This window comes from Plutella xylostella, chromosome 25 (genome assembly GCF_932276165.1).
Source record: "Plutella xylostella chromosome 25, ilPluXylo3.1, whole genome shotgun sequence".
Lineage (NCBI taxonomy): Eukaryota > Metazoa > Arthropoda > Insecta > Lepidoptera > Plutellidae > Plutella > Plutella xylostella.
The window spans coordinates 3,823,983-3,847,111 of NC_064005.1; the positions used below are offsets into that span (position 1 = coordinate 3,823,983).

At 40.7% G+C, this 23,129-nt stretch overlaps 5 protein-coding genes across 8 annotated transcripts; 4 read left to right on the forward strand and 1 right to left on the reverse strand.

The window, feature by feature from the left end:
- Positions 1-357: 357 nt before the first annotated feature.
- Positions 358-5,574, forward strand: LOC119691019 (L-threonine ammonia-lyase). Its single transcript, XM_048630074.1, has 9 exons — positions 358-625; positions 987-1,100; positions 1,253-1,323; positions 1,651-1,938; positions 2,264-2,426; positions 2,976-3,131; positions 3,765-3,901; positions 4,826-5,051; positions 5,412-5,574. Exons 1-9 carry the CDS (start codon positions 599-601, stop codon positions 5,568-5,570), a joined length of 1,341 nt encoding a protein of 446 aa, XP_048486031.1. The 5' UTR covers positions 358-598; the 3' UTR covers positions 5,571-5,574.
- A 610-nt stretch (positions 5,575-6,184) lies between these two features.
- On the forward strand, positions 6,185-9,777 carry LOC105398696 (L-threonine ammonia-lyase). Its single transcript, XM_038107317.2, has 9 exons — positions 6,185-6,485; positions 6,567-6,677; positions 7,309-7,379; positions 7,529-7,819; positions 8,101-8,263; positions 8,538-8,693; positions 8,843-8,979; positions 9,156-9,381; positions 9,550-9,777. Exons 1-9 carry the CDS (start codon positions 6,462-6,464, stop codon positions 9,718-9,720), a joined length of 1,350 nt encoding a protein of 449 aa, XP_037963245.2. The 5' UTR covers positions 6,185-6,461; the 3' UTR covers positions 9,721-9,777.
- Positions 9,778-12,137: 2,360 nt separating this feature from the next.
- On the reverse strand, positions 12,138-22,799 carry LOC105398349 (probable pterin-4-alpha-carbinolamine dehydratase). 2 transcript variants are annotated; one of them, XM_048630078.1, is made up of 4 exons: positions 22,567-22,799; positions 22,120-22,323; positions 21,773-21,874; positions 12,138-12,199 (listed from the first exon to the last, which is right to left on the reverse strand). In XM_048630078.1, the coding sequence occupies exons 1-3, from the start codon at positions 22,714-22,716 to the stop codon at positions 21,791-21,793; spliced, it is 438 nt and encodes a 145-aa protein (XP_048486035.1). In that variant the 5' UTR covers positions 22,717-22,799; the 3' UTR covers positions 12,138-12,199; positions 21,773-21,790. The 2 variants fall into 2 exon arrangements, with proteins under 2 accessions (XP_048486035.1, XP_037963512.1); XM_038107584.2 differs by lacking the exon at positions 12,138-12,199 and having other exon boundaries at positions 21,638-21,874.
- On the forward strand, positions 15,043-17,664 carry LOC119691018 (L-threonine ammonia-lyase). 2 transcript variants are annotated; one of them, XM_038107316.2, is made up of 9 exons: positions 15,045-15,222; positions 15,379-15,489; positions 15,580-15,650; positions 15,815-16,105; positions 16,193-16,355; positions 16,423-16,578; positions 16,661-16,797; positions 16,895-17,120; positions 17,412-17,664. In XM_038107316.2, exons 1-9 carry the CDS (start codon positions 15,196-15,198, stop codon positions 17,580-17,582), a joined length of 1,353 nt encoding a protein of 450 aa, XP_037963244.2. In that variant the 5' UTR covers positions 15,045-15,195; the 3' UTR covers positions 17,583-17,664. The 2 variants fall into 2 exon arrangements, with proteins under 2 accessions (XP_048486033.1, XP_037963244.2); XM_048630076.1 differs by lacking the exon at positions 16,423-16,578 and having other exon boundaries at positions 15,043-15,222.
- On the forward strand, positions 17,855-21,594 carry LOC119691073 (L-threonine ammonia-lyase). Of its 2 annotated transcripts, XM_038107582.2 has the most exons (10): positions 17,855-18,011; positions 18,148-18,258; positions 18,370-18,440; positions 18,537-18,824; positions 18,985-19,147; positions 19,361-19,519; positions 19,688-19,824; positions 20,216-20,315; positions 20,640-20,771; positions 21,336-21,594. In XM_038107582.2, the coding sequence occupies exons 1-10, from the start codon at positions 17,991-17,993 to the stop codon at positions 21,492-21,494; spliced, it is 1,341 nt and encodes a 446-aa protein (XP_037963510.2). In that variant the 5' UTR covers positions 17,855-17,990; the 3' UTR covers positions 21,495-21,594. The 2 variants fall into 2 exon arrangements, with proteins under 2 accessions (XP_037963510.2, XP_048486034.1); XM_048630077.1 differs by lacking the exon at positions 17,855-18,011 and having other exon boundaries at positions 18,186-18,303; positions 18,368-18,440.
- Positions 22,800-23,129: the final 330 nt, after the last annotated feature.

Here is a 23,129-nt window from a genome sequence, read left to right on the forward strand (position 1 = left end):
GGAGGTCCTTGTCTGAGTCCGTGTTGTTCTATGTCCGATTTTCTGGCATCTAATCTGTGAATATGATAGCGGCGGCGGAAACGGAAGAAAGAAAATTCCGGAAATGAAATTGGCATTAGAGTGGCGGCAAAAAGTTAAATTATACTTTAGAGTTAAGTACAATTTACAATAATTTATGTTCTCTTCTGTGAGTTAAAGTTGATTGAATGCATAGAAACTTTGTAGGTAGTTTGTTGAAAAATCTAAAACTGAAATCATTTAGTAAACTGAACGTATGAAATGTACATGAACGTATGAATACTTAAGTCCTATAAAACTTTCTTATAATTATTCCTATACCTACATAATATAAGTTCCTACTTACCCATCTACTCATTAAAAATAATAAAATAGGAGAAACCTTCCGAGAATGAACCTTAATAACTTGATCACACAAATTTCCGATAAAGAGCAGTTAATAAAAGACTCAACACGACCTCTCGTTAATCAGTAGTGACCAATGCATATCAGCATATCACGTTCACTCGAGCGGTTACTGTTTTAGCGATAAAACAAAATAACTAATACTTTACTCGTTAGACTTCACGACAAAGCAACCATGGAATCTTACGAGCGGAAAATGTCTGTAAGTACATAGATTTAAAATAATAATTTAATATTGTGGTCTAATCTATTTATTTGCTAATATCAAAGTTATACCTATGTATTTACTATATTCACTACATATAAAATAGCCCACTTAAAATCTTCCTACCCGACATAAATACCTACTTCCTACATCAACCTCTTTCTTCGATCATGGGTGGTTCAACTTTGATCCCAATTAATATTAATAACGATCTTGTTGTTATTATTTGTGAAGTACTTAAGTAGTTTATTGATAAGATTTTGCGGAGAAAGGCAATACCCATTTCGGAATCCAAACCGCTGCCGACTGGGATTGCGGAGGGAAAAAATAATAATTAAAAATTAACATGGTTTTCCAGATAGTGGACTATGATCCCATGTGCGATAAGGAGAATCCACAGAAGATATTCTTTGAGGATGTTTCGGCCGCATCCTTCAGGATACAGAGCGGGATTGTGAAGACACCATGTGTGGTAAGTATTTTTTTGTGCATATAAGCAGCTAGTACAGTATAACTTAACGTCGTAGGTCCTACATAGTATGAAATATTCTAGCTTACAATATAGATAAATTATGATTACTAGAAGTAAATTTATTATAGCCATATTTCATCCATTTGTTTCAGAAATCCCACATGTCCAAAACGTATGGCATGGACATCTACCTCAAGAATGACTTTCTTCAACATACCGGAAGGTAGGCCATGTCTGCTGCTGCATAAATACCAACAATCTATAAACTTAACGCATAACTAAGTACATACTATGTTACTTTTAAACACCATAAAGTACTTGAGTAGGTACCTACTTGAGGTAATTTATTTATTTAAACTCTTTATTGCATACAAATAAAAACATACAAAGTAGGTAAGTACAGATCATTACAGGTTGACAGTCTATGTACACAAAGGCGGACTTATCGCCTTAACGCCTTAATTTTATCTAGCTAAAGCAAAGATGAAACATTAGTTACTATTGTTTGTTATTAGCTATAATATACCTACTTAGTTAATATGTTCAACAGCTTCAAAGAGCGTGGTGCAAGAAACGCGCTCCTCCTCCTGTCCCCGACTTGCAAGAAGCAGGGCGTGATCTCGGCGTCCCTCGGAAACCACTCGCAAGGGCTCAGCTACCACGCCAACCTCCTCAACATACCCGTCACAGTGGTCATGCCTAATGTGGCTCCGATAATGAAGATTGAGAAGTGCCGCTCGTATGGAGCCAACGTGATTGTTCATGGTGATGATATGAAGGAGGCCAAGTTCCACGCGATGATGCTGGCTAAGGAACGCGGATTGACTTATATTAATGGGTGAGTTTGTGAAAGCGTTGGTACACTGTAATGTAGATTTTTGTAGATTAATTCACGTTACACAGTGCAAAATTGCGCGATTGGCCTTCAGTGTATGCATGTAAAGTTGTTGGAAAGTAGTAACAGTTACTTACCGCATTCCTGAAATCAACGTCACTTAAATCGAGGAACATATATTATTACTGATTATTAGCTGTATGGTATAAAGGCAATATTTTTTTGGGTTCTTAACAGCCATTTTATTAATCATATAATGTGAGTTGACACTCACACCACATCATTATAAGCAAAGCGTGATACCTAATGCAATGTAAAATTCCCTTAGCTACGACCACCCGCACATAATGGCGGGGCAGGGCACGGTGGGGCTGGAGGTCGCGGAGCAGGTGCCGGGCGCGGACTGCGTGCTGGTGCCGGTGGGCGGCGGCGGGCTGCTGGCCGGCGTCGCCACCGCGCTCAAGCACTTGAAGCCGGACGTGCTGATCTATGTGAGTGTTCCAACCACCATAGAACAACGCGGACTCCTAGCAGATATTAAGAGATTTCCCTAAGAACCAGCGGCAACACTAGCAGATAACTATAAGATTTCACAGAAACTTCTACCAAAGCTGTTTCCAGGTAACATGTCCAGCCACTGCTGGCAGCTATAGAGCTGCCAAAGGCCTTCAGTTCAGCGGACCGCTGCCGCTGCCAACTAAAGGGCTTCTCACACTACGTTTGCCTATTTGAGGTCTCCTATATGAAGCACTCATCTACACCACTCCATCAAGTCATTCAGCTATTAACCTTCCCACTACCACATATGGAGACTTTAAAAGCCATGCCGTATAAAATTGCGATTTAATCCACCCTAAATAAAATCCATAATAGACCTGCTACTGGCTACAACATCCCGGGCCCAAGTGATCATAACGGGTGGTTTACTTGTATAGGGATCATAATGATAGGCAACCTACGATAGTGTATAGGGCTCCTGAAGAAGGAATAAAATCCTTCACTACAACCGACCTCCTAACAACCCCACCTCCACTCCCCAGGGCGTAGAAACGGAGAAGTGCCCGAGCATGCAGCAGGCCATGCGCAGCGAGGGCCCGGTGTCCGTGGACATCCGCTCCACGCTGGCCGACGGGCTCGCCGTGCCCACCGTCGGGTACAACGCCTTCACCACCGTCAAGCCGCTTATTGATAGACTTGTGAGTACCTCATCTACTTGTGTACGCATTATTTACTTACTTAAGTTTTTCCCCCTATCAACTAGGAAGGATCCACCGATCCGCATATTTCCGAAATGTGTTTTTGTTTTTTTTTTGTATGTGTGTAGGTAGATTACCATTACTGTTATAGTAAGCAGGTACCTTCTATCAAAATTACTAATAGCGATAGACTTAGGTACCTACTTGAGTTATTTTAAACTAAAGACGATGACCCCTACTGATAATCATACAGCAAGCACGCGACTGAAAAAATGCTTCCCAATATAATTTATTACAAGGTCTTTAGAGATAATAAGTGTCTCATCAGATGTTATACCTACCAATAATAGCGTATTGATGCGTAGATATACGATATAGTAACACTTACTGCGTGCCTTCCTACATCACATAACAATAAATTAATTAGTATGTTATCATCTTCATTTTTTATGTAAACCATGGAAGAAATTAATAACTACCCCATAAAATATTAAGTACGTAGTTAGATAAGTAGATGAAAAAGAAACGGGACCAAAAAAGTTTTAATTAACTACAATGCTTTTGTTTTTCGGAGTATGTAGTATACCTAAATTGAAGAGTATGTAATTTTTAAAAACGCTCCGCTCTTCCCAGATAACAGTGAACGAGGACTGGCTGGCGCGCGCGATCCTGCGCCTCGTGGAGCAGGAGAAGTACGTGGTGGAGGGCGGCGGCGCCGTGGGCGTGGCCGCCATCATGGCCGGGCTCGTGCCGGAGCTGGCCAATAAGACGTGAGTAGCATCATACGTCGACCAATCAAGCTTCGTGCTGCTTGTCAACAGAAGTTGAGGCATCATCAGACAACAGGTAAACAGAGGCCTCTGTCATGGACTAGCTCACTGCACGATGGAGTAGGGAAAGTGTGTGGTAGAGGAACTGGCCAATAAGACGTGAGTACCAGGACAGATAGATCTACCAAGGAGCTCCACAATACCACTCATGCAGTCATGTTATCCAGCATCTACCGGTTACCACAGGATATCGTGCTCATATGGAGGTTTTGACAACGTCGGCCAAGCGTCGGTCATTCAAATCGTTATAATATGATCAATCCGAAAAACTCCAAAGTCAGCAAGCATAAGCTCTCCCCATCTCACAAAGAATCTGAAGCAGCATACTACATCCTACCTACGTTATTAATAACCGCTTTTTAATAAACACTTATCAAGGAAGATATTGAACTCCAGACATTCTCATTTTATTATCCTAGTATTCTATTTCCGTGGTAAATTTTGAGCAATCTTTTATCATTTCTTATCGATAAATCGACATAAGATGTAGTTATAACTAGTAATAAGTGGCCCCAATCTATATTCATTACCTAATGAGAAATCAAACCGGACTTCACTGGAGCATTTATAAACACAATTTAGACACGAGATAACATCATTATCTAGCACATGTTCAGAAAACAACACGCGCTATTTCAAACCGGTAAAAGATTTTATCTACATTTCTTCTTGCTTTCCCTTTCGGAACATTTTCTATGGACATTTCTGAAATAAATGAAATTGAATTGAATTATCTAAGAACATAAATTGCCAAGTAAAAGTGTTGCAGACTTTATAAATCGCCATAGCGAACTGCAGCTCCGATTTCCAAGAAATTCACCAATTCTCAGATTTTCACCATTCCTTCTCTCATTCCGGTTTCAGTGTGGTCTGCATCCTATCCGGCGGCAACATCGACACGACGATCCTGGGCCGCTGCCTGGAGCGCGGGCTGGCGGCCGAGCGGCGGCTGGTCAAGTTCAAGGTCACCGTCAGCGACCGGCCCGGCGGCATCGCTGAACTCTGCAAGCTCATCTGTTCTATAGGAGTCTCTATAAAGGACATCATGCAGGAGAGGGCCTGGGTGCACGGGGATATCTTCAGTGTTCGGGTGAGTTTCTGGTTGCTGGTGATTGAATAGTGAATTGTAAAATGCGATGCCGTCACTGCTACAGCTTTATGAGAAGCTAACGATGACGTACTACTCCCCCCTATGCTATTTTTGCGACTGCACCATACCAAATAGTTCATTCATAGAGAGTATGTGCTGCTAATCCCAATGCATTAGGTACCCCATATTATTATTACCTACGGTTTTGCTTGAGTATCTCAATGAAATTGTTATCTTCTACAATCTCCATCGCAAAAATCTTATCCAAGCTCTTGCAACCATACAACAAATGGATCCCCACGTTTTAGTTACCTATTGAGCTCTATTTTACACACATTTTCATTGCGTGCCATCTTCCAGGTGAAAGTAGTCTGCGAGACACGAGGGCCCGAGCACATGGAGGAGCTGAAGCACATGATCAGCGACAGCTACCGCGAGTGGTACTTCGCGCGGGACCACGACACGCTGCCGCCGACGCCAGACGACGCCTCTATTGATGACGATGACGTCTCGCATTAGGGTAGCAGAATAGATTATTAGGTTAAAAAAAGTGATAGATTTACAATAATAAGGATAATAGTAAATAATTCAAAACACATAATTTATAATGTGTGCTATTGTGCATAGTTTAGCACCCGTAGCGAAAGGATTAGTCAGTCAGTCGCCAGTTCGATGTAGTACCTACGCGGATGAGTCTAATGTTCATTAGGTGTTGTATACGTAAAAAACGAAGATCATAAGCATCACTATTGCAGGTGATCATTTCAAATTTATTGTTTAGTGTATTTAAATCTGTGATATTTGTAACTATTAAATAAGTTGAAAACTAAACTCTATTTCACTTTTTTTATAAGATAAGATACAGTTAGGACCTATAGTAGGTAGTTTCGATGTTGTTTCGTTAGTCCAGATAGTTGCCAACACAAAGCAGATAGTTGCCAGTTACCGTAGGTCTGCATTCATCCATCCAAGTCTCTAGTCTAGATAGATATCCGTAAAAACATTACCCTCCTCCTTCGGCAGTCGGGTAAAAAAATATCAGCATCGAAATAATATCGATATTGAGATACTGGATACTGGCAACGAAACCATCAGAAGACTCTATTCATGCTCTATTCTTCTAAAAATATAAATGTCACCTGTGTCACAAGGATCTTCCATGGGATCTCCCTCTTTTAGAGCTCTTTTAGATGTTTTTAAATTATCAAATGGTATCAGCAAAATAATGATGTTTGGAAATCATAGAAGAACTTAAATAAGCTAGTGGAAATATGAACTTAATCCCAAACAACAACAAAAAAGGGGTGTTGACCATGCATCCCGAAAAGATTTGAACAATAAATATACCTAACTGCTAATGTCCAGTGAAAGTGTGAAACTAAAATCTAATCCCTAAAATATAAAATCACGATGCCGAACTCTACCGCAGGCGCAGTAAGAATTTGTTTATGATTTATCACCATTAGATTGGACAACAACAACCAAAATTTTGTACCGCTTACTTACCCTTTGCAGGCCGCTTTTGATGAAAACTCTGATCCTAACAACCCGGTAGTGGTGAAGTTTGAGGACATAGAGGCTGCCGCCCACCGCATCGCCGGTACCGTGGTGCGGACGCCCTTGCTCGTGAGTACTCAACCATTTTCAATGCACCAATAGTTTAACACAAGGTAGCTATCGTAGAAAATCTCCCTCTTCAACTCCGTCGTCAGATCGGTTCTGCTGTTCGGTTGTGAAACGTGAAGAGTGACTAAGGGATTGATGAACAAACTACAAGTGTTCGTCAACAAATCCCTGAGGTCGATCCTCTGCATCTTCTGGCCGAACACAATCCGGAACGTTGACCTGTGGAACGTGTGTAAGCAGACCTCCATCGAACAAGAAATCGCATGGCGAAAATGGAGATGGATTGGCCACACCATCAGAAAAGGAGCCGAGAGCAAAGCGAGCATTGTCTTCAAATGGAAACCGCCTGGCGGTCACCGCAGACTCAGTCGCCCCGTGCACACATGGCGGCGCACAGTGGACGGCGAGCTGCGAGCGTAAGTCCTAAGCTGGACGGAGGCCAGAGTAGTTGCTGAGGACAGAACGGCGTGGCGCATACTTGTAAAGGCCCTCTGTACCACTGGGGTACCATAGGACAGCAACTAGCCATCGTAGCCTAATAAGATCTAATACAGACTTTTCCTTCGGTGTGTTTAATTACTATTTAGATAGGTATCTCAATAACTGCTACTGAACCAATTATCTATTGCAGAAAGCCCACTTGGGTCAAGCGTATGGCATGGAAATATACTACAAAGCTGAGTTTTTTCAACCTACAGGAAGGTCAGTAGAACTGAAACAAACTTTCCTTTGTCAACTTTGATACCATACACCCTGCATACATCTACTTTGCGCTGAATCCTGGAGTACTTCGTACAGACCGGCAAACACGGCCTTCGTACATTCCATTCAAATACGAATTCACTTTTCAGTTTCAAAGAACGTGGAGTGAGCAATCTCCTGGCGACTCTCACAGAAGACCAAAAGAAGCATGGCGTGATATCGGCCACGACCGGCAACCACGGCTCGGCCATGTGCTACCACACCCTGAAGGCAAACATACCGTGCCACGTCGTCATGCCAACCAATTCCAGTCCAATGAAAATTGCCAAGTGCAAGGCCATGCTGGGAAACAGGGTTATCATACACGGAGATGATATCATGAGCGCCAAACTGTTCGCTCTTGAATTAGCTAAGGAGAAGAAGATGCTTTATGTTAATGGGTAAGTGTTTCATGATTTCAAAATTACCTAAGACTTCTTTATATAAGTAAGATTTTTATTGCTTCACTAGTACCTAATCGATTCACGTACAACGTAAGGATATGGGGTATAGTTTAGTTATAAGGTGCTAGTCAGCGAGATCATTCGTTAGTTATCTCCGTCCAGTCTGCTAGTCTGATATATACCAAAAGGGATATATCATTGCACGTGATTGGTTCAAGATTATGAACAACCAATCAACTACTTTAATAAATAAACGACCAACAAGATTTTTCCTGCAGATACGACCACATCCGCGTGATCGAGGGCCAAGGAACAGTGGGGCTGGAGGTGGTGGAGCAGCTGTCCACGGTGGACGCCGTGCTGGTGCCGGTGGGCGGCGGCTCTCTGCTGGCCGGCATCGCCAACGCCATCAAGCATCTCAAGCCTGACACGGAGATTTATGTGAGGATGACATGGTTTTTGTTGTAGCTGGCGAATGGAAAGTTCGATAATGAGATAAGACCGATTTCACTACTTAAATAACCCAATACAACGAACTGATGCGACTGGAAAGGGTTATTGCGATGTACATGAACAGTCCACTGAATTGTACATATGTTGCCAAGGTAACGACCATTTCACTGAATGGACATCAGATGATCAGGAAACCGAGACTTCTCTATACCTACCACATGAATAAATAATTCTCAATAAACCTGATATAACATTTTTTCAGGGCATTGAAACGGAGAAAACGTGCTCAATGACGGAATCAGTCCGAAGAGACGAGTTAACGGCAGTACCTTACGCAGACTCCATCGCCGACGGGCTGGCGGTCAGCATGGCGGGAGTCAACTCCTTCGCCAGCATCAAAGGAATGGTGGACAAAATGGTAAGCCCAATAATATAAAATTTGGAACTTGTAACAATTAGATTTTCCGCTACAGTGTGGTTTCAGTCCATTTATTTTGATGATCGATTTACTTGTAGCATGGGAATCTTGTTATACTTATTATTGATAAAATATATGTTTACTTTTAGGTTGTAGTAAAAGAGGAATGGGTGATGCGTGCTATCATGCATCTTCTTGAAGACGAGAAGGTCATGGTTGAAGGAGCCGGCGCCACGGCCTTCGCTGCGATCATGGCAGGCATGTTCGAAAACCTCAAAGGGAAGAAGTGAGTAATAAATAATAAGAAATAAGAACGGTATATGTAGAGATCGTGGTCAAAAATAAACAAGTCATAGACATATACGTAGAAGATCAATGTGAACCTCGTTGAAGACAAAGGCCCTGTTTTAAAGATTTATATAATAAATTACCAAAGCTTTTAACACAGCACGACATTTCCAGAGTGGTATGCATATGCTCCGGCGGCAACATCGATTCCAAAGTTCTGTCTCGCGCCATAGAGCGGGCTTTAGGAGCTGAGGGTCGGCTGGTGAAGTTCAAGGTGACGGTGGCGGACCGGCCGGGCGGCGCGGCGGAGCTGTGCGCGCTGCTCACCGGCATCGGCGTGGGGATACGAGACATGCTGCCGGACAGGACCTGGGTCAAGAGCGATGTGTTCAGCGTTCAGGTGAGAGGATGCTGTTTAGTTTTTTTTTGGAAATTGTGTCTTTCTAAGCTAAGAGAGGTTTTCCGATGCTACAATATGGCTAGGGATGCCAAGTAAACCCGAAGTGCATCCAAACATACTTTCTTTTAGTGCTCGTTTCATTGTCACTATAAAAATCTCTGATTTCAGCTGAAAGTAGTAGCAGAGGTGACCGGCATGGACCAGCTGAAAGAGCTCACGGAGGTCATAAAGAGGAACTACAAGGAGTACTACTTCCACGACTTGAGCGCCAAGACCAAGTCTGCGCCGACGCGCCGCGGCCCCTGCCTCGCGCCAAACCCCGTCTGCATGCAGAAATAGATCTAACAACTAGAGAGAGTGTAAAAAATTTAAATTAAAAAGTGAACCGAATATAAATATTGTGTTTTAAGCTTTAAGACAGTGCACAATCATAAAAAAATATGGTAAAAATACAAAAAGCCTAATTACCAACTGTAAAAATTACGACTGTGGAAATAGTGCTCGACCGATGGTCAACGCTGACCGTCGTCGGTTGACGTAGCTATATCTATACAAGTGCATGAACGCGCACAGCGCACACAGCTACGCTGACGGTACGCGCGTATGGTCGGTCTAGCCGTGGGTCGGGCTCGTTGGTCGGCGTACGTCGTCGTCGGTCGACCGACGAGCTGAGCTTGTAGCATAGAACAACGCGGACTCGGGTGTACCCTCGGGAAGCGTCATAGCGACCTTTCTTGATGCAAAAAAGTCTGCCAATTTTTGCGGGGGGAAATTTTACCGTTTACCTTGATTCTGTCTCATGGGACATGTCATTATGTGTTTTACTTCCTAGCAATAAGGGTTATGTAAGGAGACTAGTGATGTAACGAATGTGTGTTTTTGGACATTCGCGAATGCGAATGCGAATGCGAATATCTGATATCGACATTCGCGAATGCGAATGCGAATGCGAATATTCAGTTTGTGTTCAAATTTGGCGTTATTTGTATGGTTTGGTGGCAGTCTCGTACTGAACGAGGTACGTTCCGTTTTAGGTGCATTCCGAATAAGATTAAACAATACATACCAGACGCAATTTTAAAAAAAATATGTTAAGTACACTTTATTTAGCTTCGTAACAGTTACGACAAATTGCGACTGTGATTTACACGAAACATTTAACCGTATTTAAATGTATGGCTGTCTTGCTCTGACACTATACTGTCAAAATACTTTTTTTGTTTGTTTATTTCCACTCACGGGCAATGAAAAACATCAATAAAAAAACACCAAATTACTACTAAGCGCAAAAAAAAAATTTATGACGACTTCTGCAATTTTTAAGTTCATTTATCGACGCATCAGAATAGAATATTACCAACTAAAAACGTTAATATTTTATTAAAATTTTCTATTAAATGTTTAAAAAAATAGGGGCTATTGGGTGTCTGCATTTTTTTAGTGGTGGACCAATAGAAGTCATCCGATGTTGTTTGGCTCTCATTTATTTCTAAATGAAAAACATGGATTCTGTTTTTTGATTATGATTATTTGAACCATTGACATATATATTACTGCGTAAGGACAGGCCAAACCACTCAAGAAAATGGCACCCGCGCGTTGGCCCTAAAATAGACATTTTAGGGCCAACGGTCCTCAGTCGACAGTTGTCTGTGACGGAGAGATGAGTCTTTGTTTCTTGTGATAAATATGCCTATTTTGTTGTGAAAGGCTACAAAAACTATGATACGAAGGTCAAAAAGGAATATGGAATATCGTATCATCCTTAATTAATAAATAAACACATTTTAAAGCGATAATTATTTTACTACCAACGTCTACAATGGCCGCACAATGTAACCTTGTACGGACGTCCACATGCAACTCACTCATATTATTATGTACCTACTGTCCGGTGACGGTAAAATATGAACGCACGTACAAGGTTGCGTCGTCAGGATAAGTAGCTCGGCTCTGACATAGTTCCAACAAATTATGACAGATGGCAGTTATTTTGCTTGTATGAAGAAGGTTTGAGCAAAATGTTCTGAAGGGCGTATCCTTCCTTTTGAAATCATTGATTTGAACCTTTACAATTTTATTGGTAAAGTCTAGAAGATGATATCGGCCAAATGGGCGCCGTCACAATTGATTGCCATACGGGCTCCTTTTATGGCATTTCTCATCACTTCAGCGAGAACATCGGGCGAGAGATTCTCGCACTCGTGTCGAATGTTGTCTTAAGGCTTTCAAAGACACGGGCTTATTCACATAAACAAGGGTCTTCAAAAAACCCCACAAAAACCGTCTCAAACGGCAAAATCGGGCGATTTTGCAGGGAAAATTACAGATAAAACGAAAAAAAAGGCGTCCCGAAAACTGAATAAGTATACACAATTATTAAGCTATCTTGGAGAGTATATCACTTCTGAATCTGTATTCTGCATTTGTCTAGTCCACCAATATCAAAACTAATTTGAAATTGGCGGCCATTTGTACAAATGAGAGCAACTTCCAATAGAGTGATTACTTTTGGCCCACCTTGTTTTAACTATTTCTAAAGTTCCATTAACCAAAAAAATAAATACCAAATGATAAAGTAAGAGTGGTAATGTCATTAAGAGGGTAACATGTAATAAAAGGCTATAGGCGAATGGATTTTGATTTTGTTAACCTACATTATTTTAAAATACTTTTTTCTAATAAGTACTGATATTCGCAAAACATTCGCACAAAATTTTGCGAATGCGAATGCGAATGCGAATGCGAATGCGAATATCCAAAAACATGCGAATATTCGCGAATGCGAATGCGAATGCGAATATTCGTTACATCACTAAAGGAGACATTTAATTATGAACAAAGCGTCGTCATTCTTTCTTGCCATGGATGTACCAATTATCGATAAGTGTAATCGATGAATTCGAGAACATGGGTTAGAAATACTATTTTCAAATTATATAGGTATAGTTAAATTTAATTAGGAATGATTAATAAACGAAGTCACCCGCTTTTCGCTGTACATTTATACTCACGTGATAGGTCGCGAGCCGTATCGCCGTTTTTGAATGAGTACAATGCACTGAAGTTGTCGAGTAAGTGGGCAACCCGACGGTCAGATGCTTTCAAGCCACCCCTTCGGGCGGCCTCTGACTAGGCTTAACGACTGCTGCCGAACCAGCAACCGGGACCCACGGCTTAACGTCCCGTCCGAAGCACGGCAGCGTCCAGAAAAGAACCATTTGAAATCGGTAACTCATGCTGTACCTACCAATGGCTGACCGTGTCATTTGTTGCTTAACCTCAGTGATCAGTTACGATTACTGAAGCCAATTCGACTACGGACGCTTCCCAACTATGACCTTTTTTGTCGATTAATACATATCTACATACCGGTACATCACTATTGCATTTTTTTGACATTGGTTGCTAGGAAACAGCTAATAACAATAAACCATGACCAAATCGGTGATCAAATCCGGAATCCGGATATTCTTGGGATATTCTATGAATTGAAGCTGTCATTTTAGTATGTAAACAAATCATTTTCTATGAAACGGACGCTTTGCCAACTAGATTGAGACTAGTGAAAATTGAGACTGCAACTAGTTTTTATAAATCGGTGGGCCTTTCTGGCCTACCACCCCGCCAGAAGGGAACGTCTGCCTATTTCGTCTCCAGACCATTCATACTCAATGGCTTGTAGGGACGCGTTCAGAGCCCTTAGCACGAACTTTCGTCGAGGACGTGAAGCTTCGCTGACAGAGAGCGACCGACCGCGTGACAATGACAAAGGAATAAAGAGAGGACCTGGCATAAAAATCGGTACTTAAAAATATATCGTCGTCTCTTTTTAACTTATTGGTGTTATCCTACGTAAAAAAGGACAACCATGGAAGTAATAATACAACAGGAATGCGCACTCACCAAAATGATTCAAACAAAAATAGACCTAACGAATTCACCTTAAGATTTATATTTGAAGTGAAAGAGGCCGCGAGCCGATAGAGAGGGTTACCACAGAGCCCTTCCTCTCTTTCTAACAATTGCCAGGATTTAGTTGTGTAAACTTTAGTAGATTTTGTACGAAGAGAGCTATGCAAAAAAAATATTAAATTAATTCATAGACTACTGTATATCATATCATTTTCAAAAACAAATTTAAAATAAATCATTATAAACATGTAATTTTAATGAAATATTTGGTATTTGTATGAATAATAATTTCCAAAAAAATATTGGTAGTTTTTCTAAATACTTTACGACAAGACCGAAGTTGTCAATATGACGGATGACGTTTATACTGTTGTGAGAGACGTTATGGTTAGGGTGACCATTCATTCGTACTTTTGAATCACTTTCCATTAATTAGGACCTGTTTCATTCAACTTTTTGTTTTATTTTATACCTAAGTATCATTAGGTATTATTGTGGCTGTTATCTTATAAGGCTGGTAAAGAGTTATGAGCTGTTGATTTTTTTGGTGATAGATATGAGTATAATAAGATAATTTATCAAGCTTAAAACCGGCGGAAGCACTTAGGTTGAGATATTTTTTTTGAAATCTTATGATTTTCATCAACTAGACTATGTAAACGGAACACCCACAGAGTAAACACGTTTTAGGTACATAGTACCTACATTGCAATTCGAATAATAGGTGACTTTGAGACCATCGACACCTATTCGCGACATGATAAATTAGAAGTGATGTCTCATGAATTACCTAAAATTATGGTCACCAAAAATAGAAAGAGATGGAGGGCTCCGTGCTGACTATCTCTGTCGGCTCGTTTTTTTGGTACAGTGCGCATTCCTGTTGTATTATTACTTCCATGAGGACAACAGTAGTTATGTCTTTGCCTAAAATTACATCATTGCGACCGGTCGCCATGTTAATTGACATCCAAACACAAGGTACTTAAGCTGTCAAACAATTTGTTTACATTTTTCAAGAAAAAAGCCGCCATTTTAATTGAAACCAAAGTTTAGGTAGGCGCATTTTTTTCGTGGATATGCCATGTCCTCTCTTTATTCCTTTGTCAATGCCGCGTGACCGCTCGCATGGTTTCAATATACATCGCAGTTCGCCGTCTGCGTAGCAGTGAATGTATTTTCGCAACCGACGAGCAACCGACGGTTAGCGCTGACAGTACGTACAGACGGATTAGTCAGAAGTTAGACAGGTGTATCTGTCTGCCACTTGATACCAAACCACCCATGGTTGACAATAGGACTACGGATAGGTAGCTCGGTTGGGTAAGCGCTGGCTTCTAAAGCTCGGGCTAGCCTGCGTCGTTTAATCGCGCCTTTACGCCATAGATGCAGGAGGTTGAGGAGGTTCTAATCCCGACTGTGACATGTAACAATAAGTTCTTTGGAATTTGTGCACACTGTATCATGTGAGGAATCCTGCACATGTTGTGTGAACCCACCAACCCGCAGTGGAAAATCGTGGTGGGAAATGGTTCAAGCTAGGAAGGCAGCGAACAAAGGTGAGCCAATCTGTGGAGCCCACAGGTGGAGCCAGGTGCGGGGGCACTATGAGGCACTATCCTTGGCACTATCCCCCTCACATATAATAGCATGTTTGTAGCAGATATACCTAACAAACTTAGAATAAGAAATCAAGTTAACGTTTCTTCTGACCTTCTGATTGCCTTCGGTGTTCACAGGATATTCATTCAGAATCCAAGCTTTGTATTTTGTATTCACCTTCAAAATTTATAAAATTTCCGCAAAACCACGCAAAACCCACCAAAAATTATTTCCAAACCCAATACTCCGCTATTAAGTAATTAAATTTTACACTCCTCCATATATTATTAGATAAAAATGGCGGATTCTAATATTTCCAATGAGGTATGTAAAAACAATATTATAATAAAATGTGGTAAAATAAAATTAATATATGTTGCAAAAGTGGTATATTAAGCCGAAAGGGGTGACTCAGGTGGTCAATGGTCATTCTAAACCACATTGTTTATTTGGACCAACCTTTTTGTTTTTGATTTTCAGCATGGTGTTGATGAACACTGTGACCCTAACAATCCAAGAATAGTCAAATATGAGGATATCCTGGCCGCCGCCCGCCGCATTGTTGGAATTGTTATGAGGACACCCTTACTGGTAAGCACGAATTTGAAATAATAAATGGAAACTAGGTAGGCTAATCAATTTTAAGTAACTGAATGTCAATAAATAAAATATTCTCCGCAGAAATCCCACATGGGAGAAAAATATGGCATGGATTTGTACTACAAAGCGGAATTCTTACAGCGTGTTGGGAGGTAAATAATACCTATTCATTATTTCACCATCAGCCGATACAACCAAACAATCACAACCAACCGACTTCAACTTTTCGAGGAATAAGTTGAAGTCTTAAACAAATATGTATTGGTCAATTTGATAGCAAATTAGTTAATAACACACCCATTATTATTTCCCACAGCTTCAATGAACGCGGCGCCTGCAATGTCCTGGCGTGTCTCACCGACGAACAAAAGAAATTTGGCGTTATAACAGCTTCTACCGGCAATCACGCCCTCGCCATGTGCTATCACGCGATGCGGAATAACATCCCATGCTGCGTCGTGATGCCTGCGAGTGCTAGTCCAATAAAGATGGAAAAGTGCAGGGAGCTATCTGGCAATAAAGTTGTAATTCACGGCGAAGACATAGCTGAGGCCAAACAACACGCTCTCGATCTGGCTTTAGAAAAGAAGATGGTTTATATTAATGGGTAAGCTATTATGAAGTGCACACGCGTAAATCAAAATATTGGTACCATAAAAGAAAAGCTTATTTAGGCAAATGATAATAATTACAGGTACGATCATGTGAACATTATTGAAGGGCAGGGTACGATCGGTATAGAAATTGTAGAGCAGTTGCCAGATGTCGACGCCATACTGGTGCCCGTGGGGGGAGGTGGCTTGATCGCCGGTATCGCTACTGCCGTCAAACATCTAAAACCTGATACAGAAATTTATGTAAGTAGCGTGTCTAACATTTCAGTTTTTTTGATCTGCAACTTATATTAAACAGATACATTTTTAGGGCATTCAAACGGATAAAACATTTGCCATGACTGAAACTCTGAGGAAGAACGAGCGAGTTCATATTGCTATCAGTAACACCATTGCCGAAGGGCTCGCTATCAACAAAGTTGGAGTAAACTCATTCGCCAGTATAAAAGGAACGGTTGACAAGATGGTAAATAGAATATCTATAAAAATATATTTTAAATGGACAAGAATAACGATGGTAATGCAAAAGACTACACTTTCTGTTGCAGATTATAGTGAAAGAGGATTGGGTGATGCGCGGGATCCTACATGTGATCGAAGAAGAAAAGTTTGTAGTTGAAGGCGCAGGGGCTACCACTATTGCTACAATCATGGCCGGACTCCTTCCTAATCTCAAGGGGAAAAAGTAACACAATTTATAGCTAGTGATTTCATTCTTCAATGTATCTGATTTTATTGATCTAGTTAGACTAATATGTAATGTTCGCGATATATTTTTTCAGAGTGGTGTGTGTATTCTCTGGAGGTAACATGGATCCGAAGGTGTTGTCTAGGTGCATCGAACGGGCCATGGCCATTGAGGGTCGCCTGGTGAAGTTCAGGGTCACACTCGAGGATAAAGAAGGAGCTTTCACAGAGTTTTGTTCGCTCATGTCCAACATAGGAGTCACCATTAGAGATTTTGTCCCGCAGCGCACTTGGGTCACCAGCGAGATCTTTTATACAGAGGTGATTTGAGTCCTAACACGAACTAACAAAAACGATTTCTCGAATGGATAGTAGGTACTCGAGAACTTGTTGGTCTGATTTCTAAAATCATTGACCGCATCACTTTATCATAATATTTTTGAATACATACGAGACTATCCTAATTCTGTACTTACTACATTATAAGCCAAACCAATGCGTAAGGATTGTTTTCTCATGCTATGTAATTTTTCATATTCCAGGATAGAATTAGGTAATAAAAAATATTATAGTAGACAAAACGAATCAACACATACTTGTTCCATGTTCCAGGTGAAAGTGATTGCGGAGACGTCGGGCTTGAACCAGGCGAAGGAGCTGACGGATTTAGTAAAGAAGCACTACAAGGAGGCCTACTTCCACCAGCTCAGCGAACATGCGCGCGTGACGACGGAGCGCCGCGGGCCCTGCCTCGCGCCCAACCCTGTCTGCATGATGAAGTAGACCCAGCTACTTGAAATTATTGACCTGATAATGATATGATCGAAACTGTCTAATGAAATAAACTTGATTCAATTAAATTAGATAAACGACCTATTATTTTGTAAAGAGAATAGGTAGAAAAACCGCTTGCTGCGCTTAGCAGAAAATCAGAAAACGGGGATCATTAATGATTATTCTAAGTTTATAATTAGTTTTCTGAACTGCTGAATACTCGCTGAATACAAAGATCATCACAAAAGAAAGAATATATTTTCTTCTCTGGGTAAAGACGTCCACCGACTCCACAGAACACAGAAGTAGTATGAAAAATGTATGAAATGAAAATGTAAAAACACAAATTGAATCATAATCAAAATCAAAATTTAAACACTAAAACAATTTTAATAAAACCAACACACCCGTATTAAAATGGCGCCAGCACGAAGCAAGGTAAGCACGCATTTCAAACTATAGAAACTACAGTTGTAGTCACATTCAAGTAGGTATTGTATGATTTGAGTATCTGATGAAGATAGGTACCTATGCCCCATTGTTTTCTAATCAAGTAATCATTTCTAAATAACAGGAAAATTTGGATGAGAACAGCGACCCAGAACACCCTAAAATACTGAATTTTGACGATGTAACTGAAGCATCCGCACGTATTTCAAAGATGATAGAAAGAACGCCTTGTATTGTAAGTAACGCAGTCACCATAGCTCAAATTCTGGATCAGTCGCAGACACGTCGCAGAGGTACATGATCTAATTATGTTAGTACTTATATAAAATAATCTTTATTTTCACAGCCATCCCATTACCAAAAAGAGTTCGTAATGCATCTTACTTATAAAATGGAGACTATGCACAAGTCAGGCAGGTATGGTTTAATTTAAATTTCTGTAGTTTAACCATAAAATTGATGATGAATTACAAAGAATTATGATTCAATCATTAACAAGCTCAATCATTACAGCTTCAAGGAAAGAGGTGCAGCCAACGTATTCCAGTTACTACCCGAAAACCAAAAGAAGATTGGCATAGCAGTGGCTTCGACTGGCAACTTCGCCACCAGCATGTGCATGCACGCAGCCAAGGCGAAAGTGCCGGTGACTGTAGTCATGCCTGTCAACGTGCCCGTGGCTCGGATAATGAGCGTCCACGACCTCGGCGGCAAAGTCTTACTGCAGGGCAACAACTTACTGGAAGCCCAAAAGTTTGCCCGCTTTGTTGCTCAGGAAAGAGGACTCGAGTATATCAACAGGTGTATCAATTATGTATTAGTCCATAGCTTATTTTATTTTCGTACTTCGTAGTCGGTAGAAGGACCTTTGATATTTTTATTAAGTATTTTATGGACACAACCATGTAGCATCTTGTTGGCAATATTAACGGTATTCTTCCCGTATTCCTTCGGCTTCCAGTCGGGACCACCCGGCCGTGCTGGCGGGGTACGGCTCCCTAGCAGTGGAGATCATAGAGGACGTCCCCCTGGTGGATGCCATCCTCGTGCCGCTCGGCTCGGGCGGGCTCGCGGCCGCCGTCGCCACCGCCGCCAAGCACCTCAAACCAGATTGTCTCGTCTATGTAAATATACCTGGCTGATTCGCTTGATTCATATGAATATATTCGGTACATTTTATACATCGATATAGAGTCTTGGCTAGCACAGCAGCGTTTCTGAAACTCTGTTTTTCGTAAACAATGGTGACCCCAACCTGCTTCACTTCTTTTTCACTTAACATGAATAAATCTTAAACAGTTTCGCCGGCCGAAATATCGTTTGCATTATTGTTTCAGGGCATTTCACCAGAAGCCATGCCAGTTTTCTTTAAAGCGCTAGAAGGTGATAACCCTTCGTTAGTTATAGAACCCACTCCAACTTCAGCTGATGCAATAGCTGTCACAGCTGTGGGCGTTAATTCTTACCAGACAGCTAAACCACTAATGGATAAATTGGTACGGATTATGGATAACTATCTGAAACTCCTTTATCCTTATTTACTGTGAAGCTTCTAATCTATACCTATATGCTTTTAAGTGTTTCACTTAACAAGGTCAATCACTATGCATTATATGGATTCACCTATCTTTATCTTTTATAACATAAATTGCGCTCAATTTCAGCTAATGGTAAAAGAAGAGTGGATAACAAAGGCCATGACACATTTATTGGAGCAAGAAAAAATGGTGGTCGAAGGTTCTGGAGCATGTCCCCTAGCTGCCATTATCGGAAACCTAGTTCCCGAGTTGAAGACGAAACAGTAAGTAAATTCATATACTTAGCCGGGTATTCTATACGTTTTTTTGTACGAACGTAGTGTGCGCGAATGATATTATTATGAAGTCGTCGGTTTACACGCAAAAGCTTTTAGAGGAAAGTGCAAGGTTTTTCTCACGCTTGAAGGATATTCATAGCGAATGACCAACCGACCCAAAAACGAATAAGTAACTACTCCCACGTTTTTTCTCATATAAAATGAGCATAAGAACATAAATTATATAGATAGGTACTTATAACCCTTTGACACATTATTGGACAGTTTTTTTTTATTAATTAAGGGCAAAAATATTGATTAAATCTTTATTATTACAATATCAATTTCCTTGAATGGTCTTTAGAATTGGTGTAAATTATTTAATGTACCTATTCAGTGTCGTCTGCGTGCTAAGTGGTGGGAATGTGGATCCCCTGCAGTTAAGTCGAGGCCTGCAAAGGGGATTAGCGGCATTCGGGCGGCTCATCAGGTTTAGTGTAAGTCCTCTGACTAATTAGAAATTATATCCTGTTAAGATTTGGTCATTGTATGATATCGGTTGTAATTCCAATGCAACGTAAATGTTAGTTCATAATTATTAGTACTTAGGTATTTGCTAAAGAAGAGAAGGCATAAAGACGAAAGTTTGAGTCCTTAAGAAGAGGAGGAACGGAAATTATGTAGAGGCGTATCAGAGGTAAACAAAAGAATGCGAGTCGGACTCAGAAATCAGATGAGGAAAAAAGTTTTGACGGCTTACTAAGCAGAAATGCACCGTGTGCTTTCCCAAACTTTTTTTTTATCATAACCATATTTTACAGGTGGACATAGGGCTCGGGCTGAATTCGTCGACGCAGCTGCTGCGGCTGCTGGCGGGCGGCGGCTACAACGTGGTGTCGCTCGCGCGGGACCTGCACAGGGTGCACGCCGCCGAGGACGTCTTCAAGGTGCAGGTGAGATCAGACGGGTTACTCTGTGCTGATGTAAAACGGACGAACGAGAGCTGTCGTGCAATCTGCACGTTTATTACGAGCGCTCCGAAACCTAGTTTTTCGCCAAATAATGCAATAGAGTATCTCCGCAGAAGCCGTAGTATACCTAACAAAGACAATTCGTCACAACAGTGTAGGTACCTATGATCTGCTTGAGGTTAAGAGCGAAAAGAGAGTAGGGCTTAAGAGCGAAAAAAAGGGCAGGGCTTTAGAAGCGCGCTATGCTATAATAGTATGAAGAAACCAACCACAGAGTACTTTGTTAATACTCAAACCAACTTAACTGACCTACCATCGATCGGCAAAATAATTTACGTCAGCTGTTACTGGAGTCAAAGTTTGAGTGACTATATCTCTTGTTATGTTTTAAAGTTTGGAAGTTGCTAGCTGAGTTCGATAAGGGATAACAATTTTTGGGTGATATAATCAAAAGAGTTGCGTATTGCATCATTATGTAAGCATGCATACCGTTTATTGTGTAGAGTAGACAAAAGGTAAGTAATAAGTATTTTTTAATTTTTGCAGGTAAAGCTTGCCTGTGAAACTAAAAGCCTGGAACATGCTTTGGAATTAAAGAGGCTTCTGGATCGGGCGTACCCTGACCTGGTGACGTTCGACACAGCACCGTTCAACGACAGAACCACATGTCCTTGCTTCATTAAGAGAAAGAAATCAAGTGTATGAACACAACCAGAAATCTTCAAGTAATGCACTTATTTTGTAATATTGTATACCGTAACTATAGAAATATCTGCTTTTAATATACCAACCCTACCTTTTCTTATCTGGTTCTTATCATTATTATAAATAAAATACATACAACCACATAATTAACATAATATTATATTGTTCTGCAATCACATATTCTGATAATACACATACACACACTTACTTTTATAATATTAAACACACTTAAAGCAAAATAACAAAAATATAGATCAAAATATTGTCACCTGTTTACTGTAAGTACATTCTTTCTTTTACTTGTAAATTTTGTCCATGAATGAAGCCATTTTCACATCCCGTTGACTTAGCCCGTTCACATCATGAGATGCTAAAGTTACCTGTGGAAAACAAATCAATTATTGAATTTTTCGTATGGAGTAAGTATAATTATCTGCCTTGCCTATTGCCTAGTCTGAAAAACCCTAAATAGTATAATCCCCTATGTAGTGTAGAGCAGAAGTCTAAGTTAACTCAATCTAAATATTCAAATAATAAAAATATCCAGTTCTGGTGCAGATCTAAAAATTTTAGGTAGAATTTGGAAGTCATTATGTTACAAACCTCATCAATACATTGAACCAACCTGCACTTTATTGTACACATTGAACCACTCGGGGTGGTGGTCCATCTTCTCAGCGAGCAGCGCCACGCGGGCCATGAACGAGAAGGCCTCATTGAAGTCCTTGAACATGAACTCCTTCTCTATGGCCTCCCGCTTGGCCTGCACCTTCCAGCCATTCTGCAGCAGCGGCTGGAGCAGGGCATCTGAGGGACTTAATTTGTCTGCCTGAAATTAAAAAGAAAAATGGTTAGTATTATTCATCAGTGACTGGACTTTAGCAGATTGGGCAATATTCAACAAGTGGTCAATTACTCAACAAGTAGCCAGTTGGGAGTAATCAATAAATTGGAACTGGTTTATTAAATTGATCAATCACTAACTTGTGACATTTTAACATAAGTTTCGAAGGAATAATGGGAAATATTGAAGCAGTTTAGTATTTTAATGAGTGTGCGATATGTAACTTACCATTTTCCTTGTTGAAGGCTTGGTAGCGCTCGCGAGACAGGCAACCCGAGTGGCATTGATCGCGGGCGAGCGGAGCGCGAAGGCTGCGGGGTGAAAGTTTATCGCTGCCGAACCCGCGCGTAAAAAACACCGTTGCCCCACCACGGCCATGCCTATCGCTTATAGCATGTATGTAATTAATTAAGTACTAACTAATGACGGGTTTTAAGAACTGCTATACGTTTTCTTTTGTTATTTAATTAAATAAACAAAATTCCAAAAATATTTTGAATTACGAATGGAAGTAAGTTGTTAATTTTGTGATATTGTGCCCTAAGGACATGACTTTAAAGTCGATATTTGATTTCATACTGTTTGACATATTATATGACGTAAGATCTGTCAAATATAAAATTAATGACAGTTGACGTTGCCGGTAGTGATAGCAAAATCGGGAACCTTTCGGGAACTAATCTGCCTCTGACATAGCTCACAGCGAACTAGATAAAAAATTTAAAACTATGGGACTTTAGTGGTTGGCGATCATTGGCGATGGCTTGGCACACAAAAGCAGTGTGACGGGA

Bases quoted from the DNA above. Each gene is read 5' to 3' on its own strand.
- LOC119691019 (XM_048630074.1), top strand. From the start codon at position 599: ATGGAATCTTACGAGCGGAAAATGTCT. The intron at 2,427-2,975 runs GTGAGTGTTCCA...TCCACTCCCCAG, and splicing joins AGCCGGACGTGCTGATCTAT to GGCGTAGAAACGGAGAAGTG. The intron at 3,132-3,764 runs GTGAGTACCTCA...CGCTCTTCCCAG, and splicing joins AGCCGCTTATTGATAGACTT to ATAACAGTGAACGAGGACTG.
- LOC105398696 (XM_038107317.2), top strand. From the start codon at position 6,462: ATGCCGAACTCTACCGCAGGCGCA. The intron at 6,486-6,566 runs GTAAGAATTTGT...TACCCTTTGCAG, and splicing joins CGAACTCTACCGCAGGCGCA to GCCGCTTTTGATGAAAACTC. The intron at 7,820-8,100 runs GTAAGTGTTTCA...TTTTTCCTGCAG, and splicing joins AAGATGCTTTATGTTAATGG to ATACGACCACATCCGCGTGA.
- LOC119691018 (XM_038107316.2), top strand. From the start codon at position 15,196: ATGGCGGATTCTAATATTTCCAATGAG. The intron at 16,106-16,192 runs GTAAGCTATTAT...TAATAATTACAG, and splicing joins AAGATGGTTTATATTAATGG to GTACGATCATGTGAACATTA. The intron at 17,121-17,411 runs GTGATTTGAGTC...TCCATGTTCCAG, and splicing joins GCGAGATCTTTTATACAGAG to GTGAAAGTGATTGCGGAGAC.
- LOC119691073 (XM_038107582.2), top strand. From the start codon at position 17,991: ATGGCGCCAGCACGAAGCAAG. The intron at 19,825-20,215 runs GTAAGTAAATTC...GTACCTATTCAG, and splicing joins CCCGAGTTGAAGACGAAACA to TGTCGTCTGCGTGCTAAGTG. The intron at 20,316-20,639 runs GTAAGTCCTCTG...CATATTTTACAG, and splicing joins GGCGGCTCATCAGGTTTAGT to GTGGACATAGGGCTCGGGCT.
- LOC105398349 (XM_048630078.1), bottom strand. From the start codon at position 22,716: ATGGCCGTGGTGGGGCAACGGTGTTTTTTACGCGCGGGTTCGGCAGCG. The intron at 22,324-22,566 runs GTAAGTTACATA...TTTTAATTTCAG, and splicing joins AGCCTTCAACAAGGAAAATG to GCAGACAAATTAAGTCCCTC. The intron at 21,875-22,119 runs GTTGGTTCAATG...TGTTTTCCACAG, and splicing joins ATGTGTACAATAAAGTGCAG to GTAACTTTAGCATCTCATGA.